The 24,673-nt window shown below is 47.0% G+C and overlaps 1 protein-coding gene across 1 annotated transcript in view; it reads left to right on the top strand.

Moving 5' to 3' along the window:
- The window catches only part of LOC146197018 (uncharacterized), a 330,602-nt gene that overhangs the window by 218,392 nt on the left and 87,537 nt on the right, over nt 1–24,673 (top strand). The window contains exon 6 of the mRNA XM_084598725.1: nt 19,944–20,075. Coding sequence (XP_084454851.1) covers nt 19,944–20,075 — 132 coding nt within the window. The remainder of the gene's footprint in view (nt 1–19,943; nt 20,076–24,673) is intronic.

Here is a 24,673-nt window from a genome sequence, read left to right as displayed (position 1 = left end):
AAACTCGCTACCGCGTAATATGGCGTTGCATAGCTGTAGTTAACCGCAGGTGACCAGCGAACATATAGGAGTATAGCTACATGAAGCTGTAAGTCTGCGACTGTAGCACTCGAATCACCCGCTTCACAAGCCACCCAAAAATGCCCTTTTGTGAAGAGAGGTCGTTTTAACCTGCATGGGGGCGAGGGTAGGGCGTTGAGAGGAGGGGGGCTTGTAATTAAACTTGTGCCGTGCAACAGCGAAACTGTGGAAATGAAACCTGTCATAAGAAAATTATAAGGTATAAGAAGATGAATTAATTTGGACAAGGTCCCCGCCTCTGTGGTACAGAGGTTACGGCGCCCGACTGCAGTGCCCAAGGATGAGGGACCGAAATCCAGCCGTGGCGGCCGCTTTTCAATGGAGGCGGCCCGTGTGCTGTGCGATGTACGGTTAAAAAAACCCCAGGGGGCCTAAATTTCTGAAGCCATCCACTACGGCGTCTCTCATTGCCTGAGTCGTTTTTTACGACGTTAAGCCCTATAAACCGACCATAAACCAACCTAATTTGGATAAGAAAAGCCTGATGCCCTTCAAGCCTGTACTGTTATTAATAGGCTTAAGCTTATTTGGTAATTTTGCAGGAGTAAAATTTGTTTTCCTCCGTTAAGTCATTTATAAACTTGCATTAGATAAATAAATAAATAAATAAATAAATAAATAAATAAATAAATAAATAAATAAATAAATAAATAAATAAATAAATAAATAAATAAATAAATAAATAAATAAATAAATAAATAAAAGTAAACGGGTTTCTGTACAAGGTGGTGTCGCAATGACATTTGATTTAACTTCGCAAGAAACACAATATTAAGCGAGCTCCGGCACGCCCTTCTAGGCGAGCACACGTCACAGTTTATCGTTGAAGGACGTGTTTGCATAAGTACAACCTTTTCATCGTGTGCCAAGCCTTGGTTCGAGAAACTAAAAGCCATCTTTTTCATCGCATCATGTACGACGTGCGTGCATATATAAGAAGAATAAGCAATCATATTTATTGCCTTGAACATCAACGCTTTTAGTTTAGTGTACACCTATCTGCTGCAAACAACATATATAGCGTACAAAAACGTTTCGTACTTTCCTTTAACTTACCGTGTAGAGCCACCATCACTGTTTCAAGGACGGCATACGCTATTTGAAACCTAACTGACACTTCAGCGTAACGTACTGTATATAGGCACATCGTTCACTCTGCGATTCTTTCTCAAGAGAGCCATCATTCCCTCTAGTCATCTTTCTATCACTCTCATATTTCTGTTATTTTAGTAAGACCATCTCGCTTGCAGAGGCTTCTGTTTGATACCACTTTGCAGGCATGAGTACTCGTCACGCGTCGTTAAGCATCGCCAAGTTTTCCATCAAGAAGCGGATCTCGATCCTCTGTATGCAAATTGCAATACAGCGCTACGCGGACATGGCGCGTGTGTCCTGTTTCGTCGAGACTTCTTCCTCTTCAATTAAACAGTCATTTGCATGTCAGTTCTTTTTCACTTATGACCAGTTAGGAGTTGCGTCTGGTTACTGGTCTTCGCAATACGCATCTCCCATGGCGCGTCGCAACCCGGCTTACACAGCTACCTTTCCCTATTCCTCCTCCTCTTTCACATAGTTTCCGTCTGCTACTCTTCCTTCTTTTTTCGTCTGTCCGGTTCGCTAACGTCTGCATTCCCAAAGCATCGCCGGCTGGTTTCTCGTCTGCTGCTTCTTTTCCTTCGTCTGCTATAGCTTCGCTAACGTCTGCTTTCCCACACGTGGTGCGCATGTCAGTGTTCGATGGTCCATCGAGGAAGCAGCAGTGTGCCGTCTCTTTCCTTGTTTGCGCACTCCGCCTGCGAGAACATTGATTCTTCTCTCATTCCTTATTCCTCCTCCGCCTCTTCTTCTTCTTCGTTTCCCCGGTTTCTGGCAATTGTCCGTCGTGCCTTTCGTTGCCGGTGGTCTCTGCGTGCGGACAGGTAGTATATATAGTCCTATATGGGAGCTTGCGGCTTTGGGACGAGACAAACAAACAAACAAAAAACCGGCACTATATCTCCCTGCCGTTTATCGTTTCCGCCAGGAAGTGAGGTAGATGAGCGAGCCTGCGTGATCAACACACGCACAGCAGAGTGGGTTGGCATTGAAAGCTCACGCGCATGCGCATTCCGATGCTGTGCTGGCACTATATAATTATATAACTCGCCTCGTTCTTAATTCTGGGCATGCGTGAATATGCGCCTATAGCGGGACGGACCCTAACCTTTTGCAGGTGCGTGAAAAATTTACGCCGTAACTATTTTTAACGAACTTAGTCTTAGTATTTCATACATTCAGCGGAAGCTAGTGCCAAATGCATCAAATTTCAGTGCGAAAGCAGTAATCTGGAGGTTCAGAGTCTAGCAAAATCGCCATTTGTATGTCCGCTTCATTTAAGTGTGTACTGAGAAGGGAGGCAGATACTGCATGCGCTTTCGTTCCCCCAAAACAAACGAACTAAGGACTTTAGTTAGTTTAGTTTATAGGTCTTAACGTTCCGGAGCGACTCAGGCTATGGGAGACGGCGTAGTGGATGGTTCTGGAAATTTCGGCCACCTCGGGTTCTTTAACGTGCACACGACATCGCGCAGCACACGGGCTTTTCGCCTCCATCAAAAAGCGGTCGCCGCGGCCGGTATTCGATCCCGTATCCTTGGGCACAGCAGTCGAGCGCCCTATCCACTGCAGCACTGCGGCGGCACTAGAAGGTTTGGGGTTGTCATTCTCTGCTGAAGGGACACATATCTACGAGGAGTGGCTGACTGCTGTTCAGCGCAAAGCTCATAGAAAGCGATGCGTGAGAAAATTATCGGAGCAAATACAAAGAATAATAAATAAAGTTGATTTTATGGTGAGAAACTAACCGAACTAGAAGTTTTAGTTAGTTCCTCATGAAATCAACTATAGTTATTCTTCTTTGTGTTTGCTTTGATGATATTTTCAGAATGTTTGGTTAGTTTTCCACCCGTGAAATCAACTTTATTTATTCTTTACGAAATATGCTGCGATGGTCCTTCCGAACTTAGCTTCTGAGGTTTGCGATATCTGACGACATGAATATACGCATACGTATAGCTTCCTATGGGCTTGGCGCTAAACAGCAGTCAGCCACCCCTCCTATACCCCTCGTGCATATGTGTCACTTCACCAGAGAATGGCAACAAGAACAACATGCACATCATAAATGGCAGCAAATACTACCGCTTGGCTCGTGAGGAACCAATCATTGTGGTCGCAGTCTGTTTACCACGAAATAATGTTGATCGCTAACTGAATACCTTAGCCCCACCCTGCCGCATAAGCTTCTCTCCCTTGATCCCCTGAAATAGTCGCGTCTAACTCCGCGAGCTAGACGTTGGGAGCACGGAGCGTCTTGCACAGCCATGACAAGGAAGGCTTGCGCAGAGAGCGCGCGTGGTGATCACGTCTCTGTCTTCGCGTCACCTTCCTCGTTGCGTTGGCGGGATGCGGCGACCCTGCCCGATTTAGACGCTGACATCATTTTCTCCTTGGCAAGGTCAGGCGTCCATAGGAGAGCACCCCTCGGTCTACCCGCGCCATCGTCGTGGCCATCATCATCATCATCATCGTAATCACCCATAACGCGTTGGCCGTCTAGATTGCGCAACGAAGCCTCGCTTCACGGCATGGCCGCTAGAAAATGGTGTTTTTGCGTCGAGAGAGCAGATTTTCCCCTCTTTCGCGTGGCTGGATGCTATAGAGACACATCTCCGCAGAGTTAGGCGCACTCGGCAAAGATAGCAGCGCGTGTGCTTCATCCGGCCTTGAACGCCTCCGTACGTAAGGTATGTGTAGTATCCACATACAAGCGACGTCGCGACCCGACAAGTGGGAGGGGGTGTGCCTATACTTGCGCACGTCGCCTACGCGAGCACCACGATTGCGAAGGGAAGGTGTGGACCCTGGCGCCGCCAGTAGACGTGGCAACAGCGGCAAAAAAAAAAAAAAAAAAAAAAAAAAAAAAAAATAAGAAGCAAAATCGTCGTGACAGCGTAAATAGCGACCGGTGTCCTTTCAGACGATGTCCCCTGAACCGATGTTGTCGCTGCTGGAGCGGTATTTAGCCTGGAAATGTGAAGCTACGCTGGGCTGCTACTTGTACAAAGGTGTTTTCTGGTTACTTCGTTCGTCAATTTTGCATCACGGGACAGTTTATTCTTAAGCAGCCCCTTTCATTCTAATATATATATATATATATATATATATATATATATATGCCAAGAACGCATACAATGTGTGAAGGAATTTAATTTCACCGATACATATTTAGTTAAGTCATAAATTAGAGTATTTTAACTGATCTGTAATTCTCGACCTGAATTTCTTCCACCTCGTCCGCATGTGGACTGAGAAACTATTCTCCACAATCAACAGTTATGTTTCTGTCTGGTAGCTTCTCAGGTAAACAGGGTGAGTGAATAAGTTTGCTAATCCCCGAAAGGACTTCCATACTGTGCGCTTTTTTCAAAGCTGAATATCTGTGTTATTGATGTGTGCATGCGTCTTGGAAAGAATAAGCTTTAAAAGCTCATCTCTGGGCTCGTCGAACATCTGTATTCGTATCAGCAAACTAAAAAGCGCAGAAGGAACTAAAGCTTTCAGGAAGTTGCGTCATCTTGCATTTTCTCTGCCTGCGTATACATCTTCGACGCCTTCAAATAATACAGAAAAGAACAGAGTCCACCAGAAAACCTCAGTGGGGGAGACACGAGTTGCCGAAGCCTCGTTATCTAAGAACTTTCGCTTCCAAATGGACGGCGAGCGGCGGAAATGTTTTCATCATCGGCTTACACGCACGAGTGCCTCGGTAGGACTCGGAGCCAGAAACTGATACCTGAGTACCTCGGGCTGTTACAACCGTCGGCCTTGTCCGAGCTGCTGTGTTTCATTCTTTCCACCGCGCTTGTGCACCGTGACGTCATTATTGGGCGTGGTTAGATAGTATAAAAAACAACCGCGACGTTACAGGACTTCAGAATTCTTGCAGCAAGTCGATGTTCTCCATCGACGTATAATAGTCAATATCAATTATTTTATAATTTTGTAATAACCCGCGTCTCACTATCATCTTTGTATTCGTGGAAGTTGCGCTATGCTAGCATGGGATGATGAAGTACGCGGAAACGATTCTAGATTTGCTAGCATCTCGCGGTTCCGGCTAATCACGCGAAGGCTCTCTGTCTTCACCTCCTGAAATCCGACACAAACTAATTCTTGCGCAGTCGAAAGCGATGACAGTAAAAATTATGGAAGCGGGCGAAGCTAGGCTTTGCTGGGGCGTCAAGTTTTTCCCCGCCTGATATCTATACGCTACCAAGTAGCGTACGCGCGTTAAGCAGTATCACACTCCGGCCGACGTGTAGAGAGCTGACCTCGGCTGTCTTGCTATTAGGCGCGGCCTGTTACGTAAGGACGCTTCCACAAGTGCAAGGAGCCGTCTTATCGGGACACGTACACGCGTATAGGCGCGCACACGCGAGCGCGGTTGTGGCAAAAGGCCGCGCCATGTTTTCACTTTCAGTCCGGTGCTTTTATTTGGCTTAGCGCCCTGTGTACAGCGGGGAGAGACAGAAAAAGAAAAGAGAACTATAAAGCGAGGAAATGGAGAAAGAAAATGGCGGCACCATAAGGACGTGGCGAAAGAGACAGTCCGGTGCCGTTGCACCACTCATTCTGGTTTGATAGTCCCTAATAGTGGCCCAGGCGATAACGATGCTGCCCGTGGGGGCCTGTTTGGCTCAAATTACCATAGGAATGTTTGCACGTCCACAGCGCGCACAATCACGTCGCTTAGACGCGTCGCTATGCGCGGGTGCAGCCGTTTACAAGCGTCTTAACTTATACGCCTCGCGCAAGAGTGTTTTGAGCAACTTCGGGCGTGCGAAATATGTCCCCGCCCCCCGTGCCCCCGCTTCGCTGTATAATTCGCGCACTTAGCCCACTACGCAAGAGGAAGATGTTACTCGGAGGGGTATTACGTTCATTAATATCCTTCCGTCTTGGTGCTCTAGGTGAAAATACAACACACATACGCGCACGCACGCAAAAATATTCATGTGTAAAACAGGTATTCAGGCGTTTGTAACCTTGTTGGGCATCGCGACTCCACATTTATGTGCATAGTGTATTCCGGTATTTCACTCGTAATTTAGTGGAGAAGGTTAGAATAGTTAATTCCACCTCTTTTTGGTTAGCTTATACGCAGAGAAGAGTAGTTCGACTTCGCGATGGTTGGAAAATGGTCGAAATAGGAATGCATCCATGAAAAAAAGGTCATTTAAATTACTCCATATAGCATAAGGTTTACAACATCAGTTATAAAGTGATTTGCTACGTCTCTAATGCATACATAGGACAACGAGAAAAATCAGAACAAGAGCTATTATCTTCAGGTGGTTTATCAAAAAAAAAAATTATTAAAAATGAAGGAAATACTTTATGCCAACCGCGACATGTGCCACATCTCGCTCGGAGACAACTGAGATGCGGTCGCGGTACAAGAACCATACTCTCATCTTTCTCGTATAGCTGCATCAACCCGTTTCATACTGCTACGGGACGTCGTCTCTTGCCTCCCTAGTGGCTATCGATGGAACGACATTCGTTGCAACTCTTGCACAAATCGCAGCGGGCAGTTACGTATTTGTTTAGACCCATTGAGACTTGAAGTTTGCTTTCGCTCAAGAGGAGACACAAAATGAATTCACTTCTACACTGTGCGCGAGTAGATGTGCGAGAACGCACGTCGTCATTGAGGCATTTATTTTGGGCAATATTAGAGGGCGTTGTTTGAGTGAAATACTTCTTTTTTCTTTTTGCTCAGAGGAAACATTTGTACGTTTACTGAAAGAAATTCACTAAGCGTATAGCGTTTACATTACGCAACCCCCCCCCCCCCTCCCCCTCCTTGATTTTTTCCCCAGTTGCCGTCGCCTAAGATGTCACAATTTTAGTGGCAACTTCAGATGAATCACGTAGAGGTGGTAATCATATTAAATACGGCTAGCCTTTAGCATTGCTGCTACTGCGTAGATGTAGGAAAATCAGAACTCGGCGTTACCATTGCATATTGGCCTGTGTCAAGTCTTCTGCAGAAACATCGGTACCTGGAGCTTGGTTACATACACTGAAGCCGTTGATGATCACTTCGTGCAGCTGTGTGTTTTATACCCGTATATTTCTATGCCCCGCATGAAACAAGGACACTTTAAAAAAACATTTCTTTCAGCGGACCGAAGGTTTTGTACACTTTCGCAGGAACACCTCGTACGAAGGGACACTTTCCAGCACACGCGCGAAATTATTTTCGGCAGCGGCATTTCATCAGATCTGCAGCTCTGTACAAGTCGCTCTTCTGTTCCTCGTCGCGCCGACTCCTTCATACCGTAGAAGCACGGTATGAAAGCGCCTGAGCACTTTCAAATGCGTCACTGTAAAGGACACCGCCATGCGATACACCTTCCATAACCTCCTCTTCCCATGTTTTCTTTTTTTTTTTTTTTCAGACACTGGAAACTGAACTCCGGGAACACGTAATATACGCTATCATCTGTACTCCGAGCCACTCTACGTCGATATCCTAGGCTTCCACGAACGTTATTCTAAGCGAAAACAAAACAGTTATAAAAATAGAGAGAGAGACCTCGTGCAGGAAGTGGAGACAAATTGACCGGAAGTGCACTCATGCAGACATGGGCCTACGCACATAACGGTTCGCAGAGGATTAGACCCCCCCCCCCCCCCCCCCCTAATTTCAAGGCCGTGGTGGGTTCGTGCGCACGCAACACGCCGGAACGACTCATCCGTGCAGCGCTCACGGCTTATATACTTCACGTACAAGAGCAGAGCGATGTATGCACTATATATAGAGCGTGCCTGGGGAGAGTAGCAATAGAATTCACCTCGCGTATATCGCGTCTGCCCTTGACTGTGTATTCGAGCGGGAAGAAAGGAGAGGGGAGAGGGCATGCAGTTCGTGAATACAAATGCCAGGAGCGAACCTCTGTCCAAACAGACACAAAAGGCAGGCTGCTTCCGTGACCGAAAGTCGCGTTCTGTGCTTGTGCGCTTCTGTTATTCGATTTTTTTATTTTTTTTACAGCGCGTTTTTGATTCTGAGCAAGCTCGCGTAGTGCGCTTGTATACATAAAATTGCGCACCCGTGATCATTCAAGGGTGACTGGTTTAATACCTTGAAGTTTAATTCACCCGCCTTCCCCACTTTGTGTGCGCGTAGTCACAATTTTCGCTCCACTCAGGTTGGCGAAGTTCATAGGTGCGTTGTTAGGCACACTTTTTTACACGCTTTGTTCGTGCCCAAATTTGTGCACGTCATCTGGGTGGTCGAATTTATTTCTACTTCGGTATGTACGGGCATGGGAAAGCCTTGTTATAGACCAGTAGTTCGTGGACCGTATAGGCACGTGCATCACTCTGACTTTGTTACACATGGTCAGGCGTGCAGAAAAACATTTGGATGGTTTTGCTATTACAACCTAACCGCACTGTCGCTTTTCCAGCAGCATCTTGTCCTCCAGTGTAGCTCATACGTGTGTCTCGCATCGCTTATAGGACTGGCCCGCCGCACATGACCAAAACGACCAACAGACCGTCTCGAGGCCTAGATCCGCCCTAAAATATGCAAGAGAAAGCTTGCTGAGGCAATGGTCTCCTTACACGCAAAATAAACATTACTCTAAACATGACTCCTCAAAGCACAACACATCCACTTTAAAAACGTGTGAGGCATCCCAGTAAAATTCGCTTTACCAATTAACCATGAGGCGGTCTCCATGTTTTTCTTCCGTGAACTGTTTTCATCTCCCAAAGTCTCAAGGAGAACGAAAATATCCGGGAAAGGACAAACGTATACTGCAGCAGTTCAGGGATTTCTAAGGGTCCAATCTTCATTTGGGCATTGGATCTTGGACACCTCTTCGTATGTGTACCAAAACACATTCCTATAGACGTAAAACACATGCCATCCATCAGGGCCTTTCCGCCGCCACACTTTTTATCAATCCCCCATAGCTGGTGAAAAACAGTGAGTGGGGGTGTCAGCTTATGGTGAGGTGTGATGCTACTGCAGCATTGCTACCCATAAGGATAAAATTAAAATGAACCAAACAAACCGGTAAGCGCCTTTCACAAAATTCGCTGGCCAGCGAGGAGGTCCAGCGCGGGCCGAGCGCGTTACCAAGAGATGGGTTATGGGTTGGGAAGGGGACAAAATGTTTCAGGGGTGTCCATCTTATAGGCCAAGAAGGGTTATTGATACTAAGCGATTAGAAGGGCACCTGGCGAATGCGTTATGGTTATAACGCGTTATTGATGTGTACCTAATTATGTTACAGTAATAATAATTTCAGACTGAAACAATTTCTAAAAAGAATTAAAAGAAATCGTGGAAGCCTAAGCGTCGTCTCATATTCACACACACACACACACACACACACACACACACACACACACACACACACACACACACACACACACACACACACACACACACACACACACACACACACACACACACACACACACACACACACACACACACACACACACACACACACACACACACACACACACACACACACACACACACACACACACACACACACATATATACATATATATATATATATATATATATATATATATATTAGTAAAGAACAGGCCTTTGTGGCCTATTTGAGTGTCCACCCTAATCAACTCCAATTTATTTTTGGACGTTCTTAAGTGTCTATATTACAGAAATGTCCTCACCAGTTTTTGTTTCTTTTGGACATATATCCTTGAATTGCTCCATTTTTTTTTCTGTTTTTTTTTTTTTTTCTCCTAAAGGTTCCTCGGATTATTCGGTCCCTAACGACGCACTCGCGGACGACGCCGGCTTTTCTGAGACGCGGAGCCCTTGCGAAATCGAGCAAAAAAAAAAATAATAATAATAATAAAATAAACCGCGTAAAGTGGGGCGCGTGGTGAGTATCTCGGGCGAAAGCGCCGAGGATCCTCGTATCGGCATGCGTGTCCCGAGGTTAAGAGAGAGAAAAAAAGAAATAAGCGCGCCGAGGTTGTGCCTGCCGGGAGCAAGGACCCTCGGGGTCAAGCGAACGCGAGGGAGAGCAATCTTGGCGGCCGGAGGGCGCCGTTGTTACACCGGCGAGCATTATTTCCGACGACCAGAGGGTCCGCTATAGGTTGACCGCGCGCGAGCGCCGACGCGGATGGCTGAGACGAAGATGAGGAAGAAAGGCGGCCACGGTCGGCCGGCCACGGCGGTGCAAGCTCACCTTTCCCCGCCAGACACGGCCGACTGGCCATCGGTGTGCGGCGCTGTTGCCGCAGGAAGTAGTAACCGCCACGTACGACGCAAGCGCACATTCGCGTCACTTCCTGGAGGCGGCGAGAGGACACTGCGAGGAATCCGTTACAAAGCGTTTCATTTTTTATTTTTTCACGCGCTCTGCAGCACGAGCCAAATGTCGTTTTGCGTGCACATGCGGTGTTTGTAGCCCAGACCTGCGGGATCGAGACAGAAAGAGCGAGAACTTTGAATTTTGTTTGTCACTCGTTTGAAAAGAATAATAATAATAAAAAAAAAACGATAAGGTGCGATGGGTGTCCGCAAGGGGCGGAAAGGGGTGCGGAGGATGTAAGTGTTGAAGGGGAGCGAGAAGTGGCGGCGTTACGTGTTGCCTGCGAAATTGCAAACCGTGGGACTGCGCTGCCCTTCCGAAAGCTGCCCCCTGCTCTGCTGAATATTCGCACGGAGGAGGATAAAGAAGGAGTTCAGTGCCTGGGCCTCCCGTGTCGCAAGCGTCTTCGGGGCGGAAAAAAAGAGCGGGGTCTCGCTTTCCACACCCTTGGCACTTTGTCACCGTTTCGCTCGTCGTTCTTGTTTCTTGGAGTGAGAACGAATCATGAGCACGCAGAGGGTTAGGCACGCGACCGCTTTCTCTCTCTCTCTCTCTCTCTGTCTGTCCATTCTCTGCAATAAAGTGAGTGTCGCCACGAGTTTTAGGCCGACATAACCTGTGTCCATGTAATACCCTCTCGTAAATAATTCATAGTCCTTACCATAGGAAGGTGAGCGAAAAACTTCAATGACCATTGCCATCTTGCATCATTGCCATCTTGCATAAAGATGGCTTGGTTTGGTCTGTGGGGTTTAACGTCCCAAAGCGGCTCAGGCTATGAGAGACACAGTAGTGGAGGACTCCGGAAATTTCGACCACCTGGGGTTCTTTAACGCGCACTGACATCGCACAGCGTCCCGCGTTTAATATTAGCCCTTGCACAGGATAGAAGCATATAGACGACCTTCGCTCTTGAGAGTAAGAAGGTCACGTGGCTAGACTCGTGAAACAGTGTTAGTAGAAGAAACTATGGGAAGCAGTCGCAACGATCGTCGTATCACACGAATGCACGTTCACGGCTCTTTTAAACAGAGACACAACAGCTATGCGGCAAATCGGCGTGTATATGCACAGCTTGGCGTTAACGTGCTGCAAGTCTTTTGCAAACATTTCTCATTGTGAGTATGAAAGAACATAACCGTGACGTAGAATAACAAATTAATTTTTAAAAAAATTTAAGCAACGAGAAAAGCCAACGTGGCTAGCTTTGGACGTGCAAATGAACGAAGGTCTCATAAGCCGGAGTTGGGCTCAGGGCTAGTGTAGTTTCGAAGATATATTCAGTGGATGGGATGTAAGATTAAGAACCAAAGCCTGCTTGCACTCCTGCGTGGGGATATCCTTCACAACTCTTCCCACACATTTCGCTATACTTATGTAATAAGTTTCACTAAAAATAACGGGGCCCCGTCTTTTCTCAACTTTAGAGATGTGTTTGGCGCTGAAGTGGATGCAGCTAGCACAGAACCGGGTTAAGTGGAGAAATATGGGAGAGGCCTTCGCCCTGCAGTGGGTATAGTCAGGCTGATGATGATGATGATGATGATGATTGGCGCTGAATGCATTTACAACCGTTCATGAAGAGCGCGATGGTATCAGCGCCAAGGTTTCGCTAACGACGAACAAATTGGAACTCCCCAGCTTTTCGACCTGTCGCCAAGCGAAAAACCGATGCTCAAAGACATCCCGGAATCTCCCCAGCTCTACCCACCTACATGGGCCACGTGAGCTTTGGTACACCATTCTATAGAGCGCATATTCCCTTCTTCGGGGGTCAATGTGCCCTGTAGGTCGTCTTCCCTGGACAACACATGCACTGTCCGGAAGGCGTAATCGCGCCATTTCACGACCATGACACGTTATGACGAAACCGATGCCTGTTGCGTTTATATCGCACTGGAGGCCCCCATCAGAGTAATCGGAGCAGGAAGAATGGCGGCCTTGAATGCGAAGTCAAAGCGGACCAGGAAGAAAGCAACAGGGGGAAGACTTCCAGCCGCGCGCGCCCTATGGCTGCGTCCCGTTGACAGTAGCGTTCATTCACCCGCCATCCCAGCGACCGACCCTGGCCTACACTCCCTATCTGCCTGCAACTGCAACACCGGTGTCTCCTCATCGCGCATGCGGCACGTCCGTCCATATTCAGTAATGACCCCGCCCTTCAGTGTGCGCGCGCTGTACACGTACGGAACGGGCACACTCGGAAGAAGAGCTCACCGGGAGACGCATACCCTGTCGTTCTGCGACCCGGCAACGTCTCTCCGGTGTGTGTCTGTGCGTTCGCGTGTGCGCTACGCTACATCGCGTATATATTACATTGCCGGCGACGCCTAATCATAGCGCTAGCAGCGGGAGGGCATCTCCACTCTTATCTGGGATGCTGGCCGCACGCACGCTTCTCGTAGCGCGGCCGGAGCGGTCCGTTGCGTGCCCCCTAATGGAAGGAGAAGACTGTTCATGTCGGACGCGAACGCCGCGTGCTCGTTGGTGCCGCTGCTGGTAAAGAGGGAGGTGAAACGAGGAGCGAGAGAGGAGAGAACAATGTTCACAACCGGCGCGCCATCATTCGACTACATTGGCCCAAGGGCACCGCGTGGAGATGACCTTACCGCCCGCGTCTGTGGGGCCTGTGCCACGTAACGACGCTTCGCCAAATTCAGCTGTTTCCGGCGCGTGCTGTTTCCGCTACCGTCGCTTTTCTCTTGCACGCAAGTGTAATAGAAGGGTCTGAGAGAGCCTTTGACAGTAGCGTGCGTCAAGTCTTGCTGCTCAGCCTCTGTCTCTATCTTTCTTCAGGACCTTCGTGCATAACTGTACTGTTTGGCGGGACGTGCACGTATTCACTTCTGGCGCACGTGCTCAACGAGTGAGATTACCATCGCGTGATGTTCCTGTAATGTACCTGCGCACAAAAATTCAATATGCCACTTCTTTTTCCTCTATTATTATTATTTGTTCTTGCTAATTATGGAAGCGCCGGGAAGTTATACTTGATTCAGCATTACTGATTCATTTTTTTTTTTGTTTCGCACTGGCAAATGGTATATCCTCGCGTTACATCCAGTATACGCGGTACATTCGGGTGACAACGGCATGCAAATAAACAGAGTGCTTGGAAAGTGTATCAGAGAGATTCAGCATGGCGGATGCGGGCAAGCATATAATAGACGTGTACAGGACGTCTACCGAGCATGCGCAGTGACGACGACTGGCCTCGTCAGAGCTACTGCGCTTGCGCGGGAGACGTCCAGTAATTCGGTATATGCTAGCGCGTTTCCGCTATGGTCAATCTCTTTATTATGCATGTCTTTGCAGCTGTTTTTGTCTCCGCAGCTCTCGTGCCTAATCGACTTTCTGACGGGACTTATTAGAGACCGTTAGCTTAGCTCAAACGTCCTGCGCCCGCGCAGTGCAACGCCGGTTTACATCTACGGTATAGCACGTCTGCACTATGCTAGGAGTGTATCGTTCGCGAGTCAGACAGTTCACGAGAGCATACAGTCGTATTTACACGAGGGTATATACAATATTTCGGGCACCTGGACACTTGAAGTAACGAAAACTTACGCTGCTGGACGGAAAAACTATTTACGTGTAGAACATTTTTGAATGCTTGTCTTGCTCTCAAGTTCATCAGACAGGCTTTACTGTTTTGCACTGAAGCCCCTTAGTCTGTTTAATGGACAGTATATAACATATAGTTCCTTTGCGGGAGTATAAGTTATATAATGCCCGCGGCAAGTCAATTCCCGCGGGAGATGTATGGAAACAAAAAACAAAATGTTCGGTGAAAGCGGCAGCATAGGCCATATACAGGGCAATTTCCCAGAAAATAGCTTATCCACGTGTAAATGTCAAGTAAAGATAATTTAATTTATCAGTGTGGGTTTTAGTCTACTATATTATTACGTTTATAAAAATTTGGAATTTCCTTATCCATCGCGCATAATTATCGCCGGCATTCAGTGCTGGCCACGGCGGGTCACCAAGAGGTAATATTATAAACGCCTAATTTCTCGCCGCGTGGGCATATTTTGAACCCCTTGACATGTCCCGACGCGAAGCGCCTTTTTGCTTCTTTTTGACGAGCATCGAGTCAGACACGAGCGAAAATGATCTGCTTACGAATCTTGTCCTTCAACTTGCCGCAGAAAGCGACAAGACGTTTTTCGGAGCTTCTGATTATTCTGTACATGACGCGTTGCTCCTCGTTTAAACCTCGACAGGACGAAGACATGGTGTCGAAAGACTGAGCATCTTTTTACGCTGTCCTCTTATCATGGAGTGCAGCTCCCATTCATGTCCGCAGAAAGTGGAGGAAAAAAAATTAAAGGGGCTAAATGGGACTAAATATGCAGTCTTTAATGTAGTAATAATGGTCACTCTTCGGGGGATTAAAGGTTATGGCCACGCAGTTACTTTCTAAATGACTAATCCGTGTGCGCATTTAGTCTTCTCCTGTGTCGCAGTGTACGATACAAATCGCGGCCGCTTCAGCTCTACGATTGGCTGCGACCCGTAAGCATTGCATTGCCTTGCTCTTTTTCGCCTTGCGAAATAATTCAATTTTTGAGCAGCTGTTTTGCCTCCACCCTGCGTAGGAATATTATCGCGCCTGCTAGGTGGACGCAGCTGGGTCAAGTGCCCCTGTCTTATTCTTCTGCCATTTACTCCTAAAAACGTCCTAAAAACGTAGAAATCGTAACGTTAAAGAAAAACCGATATGACGTTCTCACTTCACTCCCAAAAGCCACGATACACATGCACGCCGAAAAAAATTCTGCACAAGCCGATCTTTTAAACAGGGAATGGCTTATGAATTTTTTTCGCATATATCTCAAGATTACACCAAACGCAGTTCCCCGTTCGGGGTGCTTACAATGTTAAGCTTAGTATCTCACAATATTCCGCAGCTGCCTAACAATTATTGTCAAAAACACTTCGCTGCAGTCTTTTACTCGGTGCGAGCTCAGGACGAACATTAAAAAGCAAGATTTTGCTACTCTACGGAAGGTAATATACCACCATTTATATATTCGTAATATTATTTCACAACATATTCCACACATTCCTCGCAATTAGTGTTATGTGTAAGGAAGCTGGAATTTAAAGGAATCTTTGCTCACAATGAATGAGAAAGGAAATGAGTTGTATGCGGTATAGGCAAACAGGCATTGTTTGTGCTTCGCACTTTTGATCGTGAAAGAAGCTTAGCGTTCGCATGGCAAGGAAAACCGAACCTGACACTGCTTTACAAGGACTTGTGATCATTAATTACCTTAACGAGGCAAGCTTATTATCGGCTGCTTCTCGTTTATTTTTCAAGGTTTTTGTTCACGCTGAAGCAGCTTCGCCGGCTGGCGTAACAAAGGGTACATTTCTCAGTCCGCTGAAAATAAATATATTGCCTCGTTATCTTCTATTCTTTCTCTGCTTAATTGCCTCTGTACATGCATAGCCGGCTGTGGCTTCCCGCAGCGCACGCTGCGTCGTAGCTTTTCCCTTGCGCGAGCTTTAAGACGACGCTTTGTTTTTTATATTTTTTTTTTTACACGTTCACTTGCCCTCTGGGGCAGCTGCGTTTGCTTAAAGTACTAGTAAGTCCTACTGGCTATTATATACGCTTGAGCCTCTCAACTTCTCGCGCCTCAAGGTGACGCCTTCGTTCGTCCCCGCGCGACGCGTTGTTTTTCACAACCTTTGCTGTTGTTTTTTTCTACACTTTCGCTGTGGCAACTGCGTTTGCTTAAAGTACTAGTAAGTCCTCCTACTGCCTATTACACACGCGTGAGCCTCTCACCTTCTCGCGCCTCAAGGTGACGCAGCTTCGTCGGTCCCCACGCTCCATAGCCCCAGCGATAATTAATTAATATATCGCGTTTTCGATCAATGAGTCTAAATGTGCGGCTATGCTAATCGGCCCTTTTTATATGCGAGCGTGCTCAAGCATTTCTTTGGATCCTTGTGCTCTCCAAAAGTAAATGCGCTGCCGTCATCGCTTTTGTTGGAGGTTCCATATCGCAGCCGGATATCTTATAAATGTTTAGCCTGCCTTCTTCTTCCAGCGATATCACGCGCCTGATTACCACAAAAAAGAAAGGCGAACCTCTTTCGTGCCCTACGGGGAAGTGGCGCCAGTTTATTTTCGTTGCCTTATGTCATTTCGCAAGGGAACTTTGGAAGACCATCTTTACAGCTTCGGTAGTAGGCTTTTTTTTTTCTTTGCGAATTCCCCCCCCCCCCCCCATAACGAGTGAACAAAAAATAAAGAAAAGAAGGGACCTTGTTGTCCCTATTAACAGCCAATTTCAGCACTCCTCATTTGAAGATATTCGTTGAAACTGTTTGGATACTTCTTGCTGGCTTCAGTGAAGTTCTTGTGCGGGATGAGTTGAAACTTGGAAGTGAAATAACGCTTATATGAGAACGTAATACTAATGTTAGTATAAGCAGCCTCCCAACTGACCTAAATACATATAGCGCAGGCACCGGCACTTGGCTAAAAGGACCATCTGCATATTCTCGAACCTTCAGCTTGTTTCTTTCTTTCTTTCTTTCTTTTAATGGATTCTGATCGTCGAAGCGCTTTCGGGAGTAGCTATCTCTGAGGTAAACAGTAATGTCAAATCGTATATCACGCGAATCATCAGACGTGTCGTCGGGTTAAGCGTTGTCGTATCAAGGCAGCGTTACGGCGGAGACGGTTTTACGTACCAACCGGTTCCTTAGCTTCCGGGCCGCACGTTTACATTTTTTTGTTTTTGCACATCCTAATCTGCACCGCTCGGCGATGGACGATTAATAGTGGAGCGTGCGGATCAAAACGTGCACCTTTTCCATTCACACACAAATACCACGCTGCGTTTCGTATACGGCGTAAATGTAAAGCCTACCTGCCGCCGAAAAGTTGTGCACACACTTCCGGAGACCATAAAAATAGGAAATGAAAAGAGAGGAGACAAAAAATAAAATCTTCGCGACCGATAAAGAAGAGAAAAGAAGAAAGAAGAGGAAGAAACGGAGGAAGAAGACGGCTATAGGCTTGCGCATATACGCACGATTCGTGAAAAATAGCGATTTGCGCAAAGCGAAATAGCTGGTCTGGTCCGCGCGTGGTGATAATAGACTTCTTATACAGCGTTGGCGGCAGTGGTGGCACGCGCAGGCGCTCGCAACGGAACTTATCCCGTCCGAAATCGTTTCACGGTCGGCGGTCCTCCTCTCGAAACCCGGAAGGTACGCGGCCTCGGTGGAGGGCCGCGTGCACGTGCGTGGGGCCCTACGGGGCCTTATAACACCGTATACGCACAGCATCGAGTGCGCTATATATAATAGGAAGGAGAAGGTGGAGGAAATATCGCCTTACACGCACACTGCCTACAACTGTGGATGAATGCAGGGGAGACGGCTGGAGCCAAACGAGAGTTCACGATCGGCATTCGTGGCGCCTTCTAGCGTCGTTTGAGGCAGCAGCGTGCATAGCGGGTCGCCTGGTCAACGAGTTCTTAGCGCTGCGTGAACGCGCACTGTGTGTGTGCCGTTATCTGCCGGTGTGCGTCTCTGCGCTGTATGTTAGCGGAGTGCCCTCCGGTGCACTGGCTCGTGTCCCGGCGTGGGACCGGCGAACGCGTTTTCCCGCGGCGGCCACGGGCGGCAAAGTGGATGTTCTTCTAGGGGATTCGAGGCCGCGTGTCTTCCTCTCCGCACGCATCCGCTTCGGTGAGAGTCTGACCTTGCGCCGGATGGGAGGAACTGTGCGGAAAACGAGCGCGCCTGTTTTATGGCCAGGCTTGTGCGCGACTTAAATTTTTCTTTTTGGTTTTCTCTCTGGTGCCTTCGAAGAAGGTGTTTTATCCTTTTATCAGCCAACTGAACCTCGTTCTATAGCTGTTTGCTCTGGGGTAAAAGCCGTCGGCCATTTTGCGATTGACATCCCTGCTTGTATTTTCCTCTATTGAGAGATTGATGGGTGACCTAATAATTGCGCAAGACGTTTTAAAAACGTTTTACACTGATTTATATGTCCCTACATCTCATTTCATTGTTTGTCAACGCGACTATGCGCGCGGGGTCTTCAGATTGGTGCTCAGGTTTTGTATTTACTAATTGACCATTATTTAGTTTTCGCCCGTGGTTCTCCATTGCATGTGCACGAGCCGACACCCGGTGATGTAACCTAATAATCCCCTTTGTCAGTGTCCATGTGCACGCTCGGATGACTGGTCGCTCGCCCAAATGTGCCTCGCTGCATCAAAGCAGCTATATACAGTCAAAACTCAATTTAACGAAACCCGATTTAACGAAAATACTGGAATTCCCCCTCAGACGCCCATAGGATCTAATGCTTTGACTAACTCGAAATAACGTAACCAATTCCGTGATCTGTCCCGATTTAACGAACCATTTTTTTTTCGAAAAATGAAGGTGGAAAGGGGCAATTTTTGGTCTATTTTGTAGAGAGCACACCCAAAGTTTATTGATTGCGAGCCCAAGGTAGCAGCGCAGACACCTTTGTCCCACATTTTTTTTTTTTTTCAAACTGCGCGACGCAAAACAAGAGCTGTAGTGTTCAGTTGAACTCACCAGGGGGTGACAGCGGTAAAAAAAATCTCGTGTCACATTTCAAGAGGCAGTGTTGCTGTTAAGTGCTTTTTTTGTGACGTGCTTCGTGTGGTTCGTTCGCCATTGTGCTTCTGCGGATATTTCCCCCTGCCTTTGAGTGCATGCTTCTCTCAAGCTCAGCTTGTTAAGCCTACAGTGCTATACGTAGCACTTCAGACCGAGAAATCGGTGCGATCATTGCTCACAAAGCGCGCACAGGCAAAGGTCACCAACTTGATTGCTGGAAAACAAATTTGTAGTCCTCTCGGGCTCTTCTTGATGGGTAACGATTTTTTTATCTTGAGCGCTAACGACGGCGGTCATTTTTGCTGGCCGCATTTCATTTTTGGGGCATTAAGGCTTCGCAAGTATGATGCGGCGGAAGCTTTTTGGGTGCCGCCGCAGCTTATAATCGAATGTACCAAATTATAGGACCGAGAAATGTCTTACTCGATTTAACAAAATTCCGGATTTAGCGAAATAATTCACGGCTCCATTCAACTTCGTTAAATCGAGTTTCAACTTATAATTACGTTCATACGTGCAGTATCACAGACGACGTGAGCATGACTGCTTCCCTCCTGGATGAACACGACCAGTACTTTTTTTTTTCTTTCGTGACCAATTATTGCGCAATAGTAGTTAACGTACGGTATAGAGGAAAATGCAGCTAAAGCGGAGTTTGTGCATTCTTTTCAGCTTTTTTGTAAAAGTAAACTCATCTGGTGGTGCTTTAAATTGGAGTAGGTTAAGTTCAAACCGATTGCCCCCGATCGTTTTAGCCTGTATGCAGCGCACTCCAGGCTAATGGTGGTCTTCTTCCTTTCTCGTTTGTCGCAGACATCAACGAGTGCGAGATTCCGGCGCTGGCCGCCCTGTGCGTGGAGAATGCCGAGTGCTGCAACCTGCCGGGCCACTACGTCTGCAAGTGCCAGCGAGGATTCACCGGAAACGCCACCGTCGCCTGCAACGGTGAGTGTGTAGCTTGCGAAAACGCACGCGTGAATGGACAAACTACGCGATATCGTTTGTCACTTCGTGGCTTGTTCTTCCACCGTGTTCTGTAATGAAGTGGAAGCTGTTAGCGGGAGTCAGCGCCTTCAACGAGTGTGTTGTTTCCACGTGCTCCACATCACACCTGGAAGACGACGTCGCCAGGCTCGTAGCCTCCACTTCGTTAAAAAAGGCCGGATTAAGATTTCCTTGACCAAGAACGACAGCAACGGTAGTAAATTCATATGAAGAACGAATAAAAAACTAATACGCATACAACGCTGAACGCAGAATGCGCATAGAATACGCATATGCGGTATGGGAAAAGGGTTTGTTCATTATTCGTTGCAATTACTGCTGAAGAATTGCTGCGTGAATGTCCGGACAGTTCTACAATAACCGCTGCCAGCCCTATTTATGACCAGCGCCTGTTCCCTCTTTCCCCCTTTCGCATAGGCCTGCACTAGGGCTACTTGTTTCTTACGACCTCGGGTGAAAACTCAATCCTCAGTCGCGCACATGTGTTTGCGTGTTGCACTTGACCCCCATTCTACTTCGCCTCAGGATTTAACCAAGGAATGACCTTCATCTTGGACCGAGGTTAAGAGCGATACGGCAATTTACTGCTTAGACAGCGGAGGCCCATTCACACGCTCCTCGCATTATTCCTAACCGCGGTGAGAGCCGCTATGGTGACGCGCATTAGTTAGCATCTAGCCATCACTGTGCGAACCGAATACAGGGTGTACTAAAGTGGCAACAACCGTCGTTTAATACCACGATCTTTCAACTGGTACCAGAATTGCCGCCATTACTGTCAAGCACAGGCAAGGACAGCATTTCTGCAGCGTTTTCAAGATCAGAGTTCTTAGAATTAGGAAAGCGATTTCTATAAATAGATTTCGTCGTTTTTTGGGGATGTGGGCTGTTAATTTTCCGTTACTTTTTTTGTAGACATTCTTGGTAGCATCATGATGACATGGCACAAGGTTGTCACGCCCTCTTTTATCTCTTTACCCTCCGGTACTAATCCACGGCTTCGCGAAGCGTTGCCTGGTGGCGCGACGTCCCGCAGGTAGGGCCTCTCACCTCCGCTCCCGCTAATAACGTCGTCAGGACCGCCAGGGGGCGTCGCTCGCTTCTTAGCTTCTTGTGTACCAAGCACCGGTGGCTGCCGGTTTCAAGGGCACGGCACCGTCGCCGCCCGAAAGGCTCGGGCGCGGACAGGGCCCCCGCTTGAGTCGCAGGGTACTCTGGCGGCGCCCCGGGACAGTGATCGATGCCTCCGTGCGCACATACACACGTGCATATAAACACGGGGGACCGGGCGACGCCTGGCATGGGGGCTCACAGCGTCTCTGTATATGCCCACACGTAAGCACACCAGCTCTTGTGCCTGCTGCATCTATCACAGCATCGCCATGACTAGGGGCTAGGCAGGGACACGTATACCACGACACGCACACAAATGCGTATATATATATATATATATATATATATATATATATATATATATATATCCGCCGAAGAATCTGCACCTGCATGAACATGCAGCGGGGCACCACGAACAGCCAACAGCCGGTCGAGGATTATGACGCGCTTGCTTCATGCCTTAGCCAAGCTGCTTTCAGGGGATGGAGGCAATGGTTCACGTATTCATATTTTTTCACGAGAACTGCGCTTGGCCTTCGTTTTTTGTTTTTTGTTTTTTGTTTTCTGCTTCGGAGGAAAATTCTTGTGGTAGATATGTGCAAGCAGGAGTGGTATATGGAAGGGAACTCTGAGTTTTCACGCGTGCACGCATGCACAAAAAAGTTTATTATTGTATTAATTACAGTTACGTATACAGCGTCCGTTGGGCATTATCGTAGGGGGTTAATTGCAAACATAAAGGTTTAAATAAAAGCAGAAAAGCTTAAGCGAGAGCATATAATCAGTTCTAAAGCAAAAAAAAAATATTCAAGCTGTCATGTTAACAAATAGGACGGAAACACATTCAATGCCAAGTGTAAAAGGCACACACAACAAATAATTGTTGCTCAATTTTACAATGAAGTGCATTGCATGTGATGTAAAACTGGATCATGTAATGTTCTCGATGGCAGGTGAAAAATTGGGCGCAGATGTTACCTCATCCGGGAGTAAATTCCAATCTGAAAGTGTGCGCGGAAGGAATGGAAACTTAAATGCACTTATGCGACTTTGATATGGCCTGATTTGTTTGGAATTGTCCAGTCTCGTCAGCTGATAATGAGGTTGTTTTAAATATGTGTTCCTATCGATTCCTGTGTTACCGTTGTTATTATGTTGTTCAAAAGCTTTAATCGGAAGATTTTCCTGCATACGGAGAGCAGTTTCCAACCTAGACTTTCCCTCATTTGAGAACCTCTAATTCTGAAGTCGTAGATAGCCGTGACAAACCTGGCAGCTCTTTTTTGAACATGCTCTAACCATTCAAGAGTTTTTGTGAAGGAGTCCCAAGCTGAATACGCGTATTCTAACACCGGCCTGGTATTAGAGAGGTACAATGCTCCCTTCAGGGCTTTTGGTGCATACTTGAAATTTCCTCGAAAAAGGTGTAAAAGGCAACATGCTTTAGCGCATATAGCTTGAGTATGATTTGTCCAGTCCAATGTCACCGTTAATGTGACGCCCAGATATTTGACTTCGTCGAAACATTCTATTAGAGCATTAGAAGTATGAGCTTGAGAATTTGTTCTTTTTGTTCGTGAACTGCACATGCCAGTATTTTGTAAAAAGAAAACTACTACAAACTGTGCCACCGTACCCCATCATATTTATGAAGTAGCTGTTGTGAAACGTTGATCATGTTCTCTCCTTCATATTGCCGCTACGCATGCATTCTTGCATGTTTCTATTAACTACGCAGCAGGCTCGCATATACGCTTAAATTTCCGATGGCAAACGCCGCATGAAAGTTAACTTGGAGACACAAACCACTCACACTGCACATAACTAACCGTCGTCAACAGTATATATACGCAGTTTGAAAATATGCACACGTGAATATGCTGGAAGGGAGTATTCTAGTTTCTATAAGGTGAATAGCCTCACCTTTGCTTTCGCATTGCTCTTTAACTTGTGCGAGCGTATGCAAACATAACGACATCAGCAGAGGTGACATCTGTACCAAATATGCTGTGTAATTTTGCTAGAACCAACCGTCAAGCGTGATAAGTATCCTCCGTCTCTCGCTGGACAGCCGAGATCGAACAGACAGAAATCGCAAGGAGCGAGTCCTCCACAACTGTATGCTACCGTTCAGCTTCAAGCCTTCAGTGGACGGAGGTTCAACCCGCATTTAGTGTTAGCATTAACGAAAACTAACCAGTCGCCCGCCGTGCTTGCTTTACTAATTAATGGCGGTCAACAGCCAAGAATAAGTGCTCGCTGTACGAGGTCACGGCGTTTCGTTCAGTTTAAAGAAGTATAGACACTAATTTTTGAAGCGTCGGAAGGAACGTCGGAAGGAATACGGTTGCTTTCTTGGTTATGTCGGGGTAAACTCCAGAGACGCAAGAGCGGTAGAATTAAATTCGTTCTCTTTCAATCACGGCGCGGCTCTTTCACCAGTTAATGAATGCCACATATATCTAAATGTGGATGTATCTCTGATCATACGCACTCGCGCCCCGCTATTCCCCTATTCCAATAAACGATAGTGTCCCCCTATTCGAAAACTCGAATAACGCGATAGCGTTAGAGCGCACGTTTTCCCCGAAAATCCCGTGGTTACAAAGGAGTTTCCTGATTGTTCAACACAACGATGACGTGACACGTCGTCACGTCAGTAAGAGCAATACTCTTGCGGAAAACAAAAAGTGGCCGAACAGGAATCAAACTGCTGCCCTTTCGGTTGCAAGCTTGAGCACCTCTACACCAGTGTTCAGTGATAGTAGGGAGGTTTTATACAGACGCCTCATACCCCGAATGGACAGCAGCACCGTATTATATTACAGCAACACCTAGTTTAAATAAGACCACTAATTAGCACAACTAAGTAGCGCTACTAGTTCGCCCTACTAACTTCCTTACTGCTTACGCCACTGATTAGCCTTACTAATTAAGACTATCATTTATCAACAATGCATAATGTCCATACGGCTGTGCTATATCAACCCTTAAGGGCACTTTAACATCCCTTTTATTTTTATTTTTTTGTTGACGAAAACGCATGAGACTGGAACGCTCGTGAAAGTCGCGCGGCTCCTGTCGCCTGATTATTGACACTTGCGATTGCCAAAGGCCGCGCGACTGGCTGTCGCTTGTGAGCGGGTTCTCGAATCGGCTTCGTTCGCAACGAGACTTGTGAATAAAGACTTAGTCAAGTCACTAGAGTATAGTCCCTGGAATATTCTAAGGATGATATTTTACACCCCAACGAGAAGCCAGAATAGGGATTAGCTAGATCCGTTCACTTCAGCTGCGCTTCTGATTGGCTGGCGGTTTCCGACTCGCAAAAAAAAAAAAAAAACATACTCCAGCAGCATGCGACTGGCCTGCGACTGTCGCTTTTCGACCAATGCGGCCATTCGCGACTATCGCTTTTCGACCAA

This window comes from Amblyomma maculatum, chromosome 3 (assembly GCF_055883805.1).
Source record: "Amblyomma maculatum isolate TAMU_Amacu chromosome 3, ASM5588380v1, whole genome shotgun sequence".
NCBI classification, from domain to species: domain Eukaryota; kingdom Metazoa; phylum Arthropoda; class Arachnida; order Ixodida; family Ixodidae; genus Amblyomma; species Amblyomma maculatum.
The sequence above is the reverse complement of the archived record's forward strand: the minus strand, read 5'-3'. Positions and strand labels throughout refer to the sequence as shown.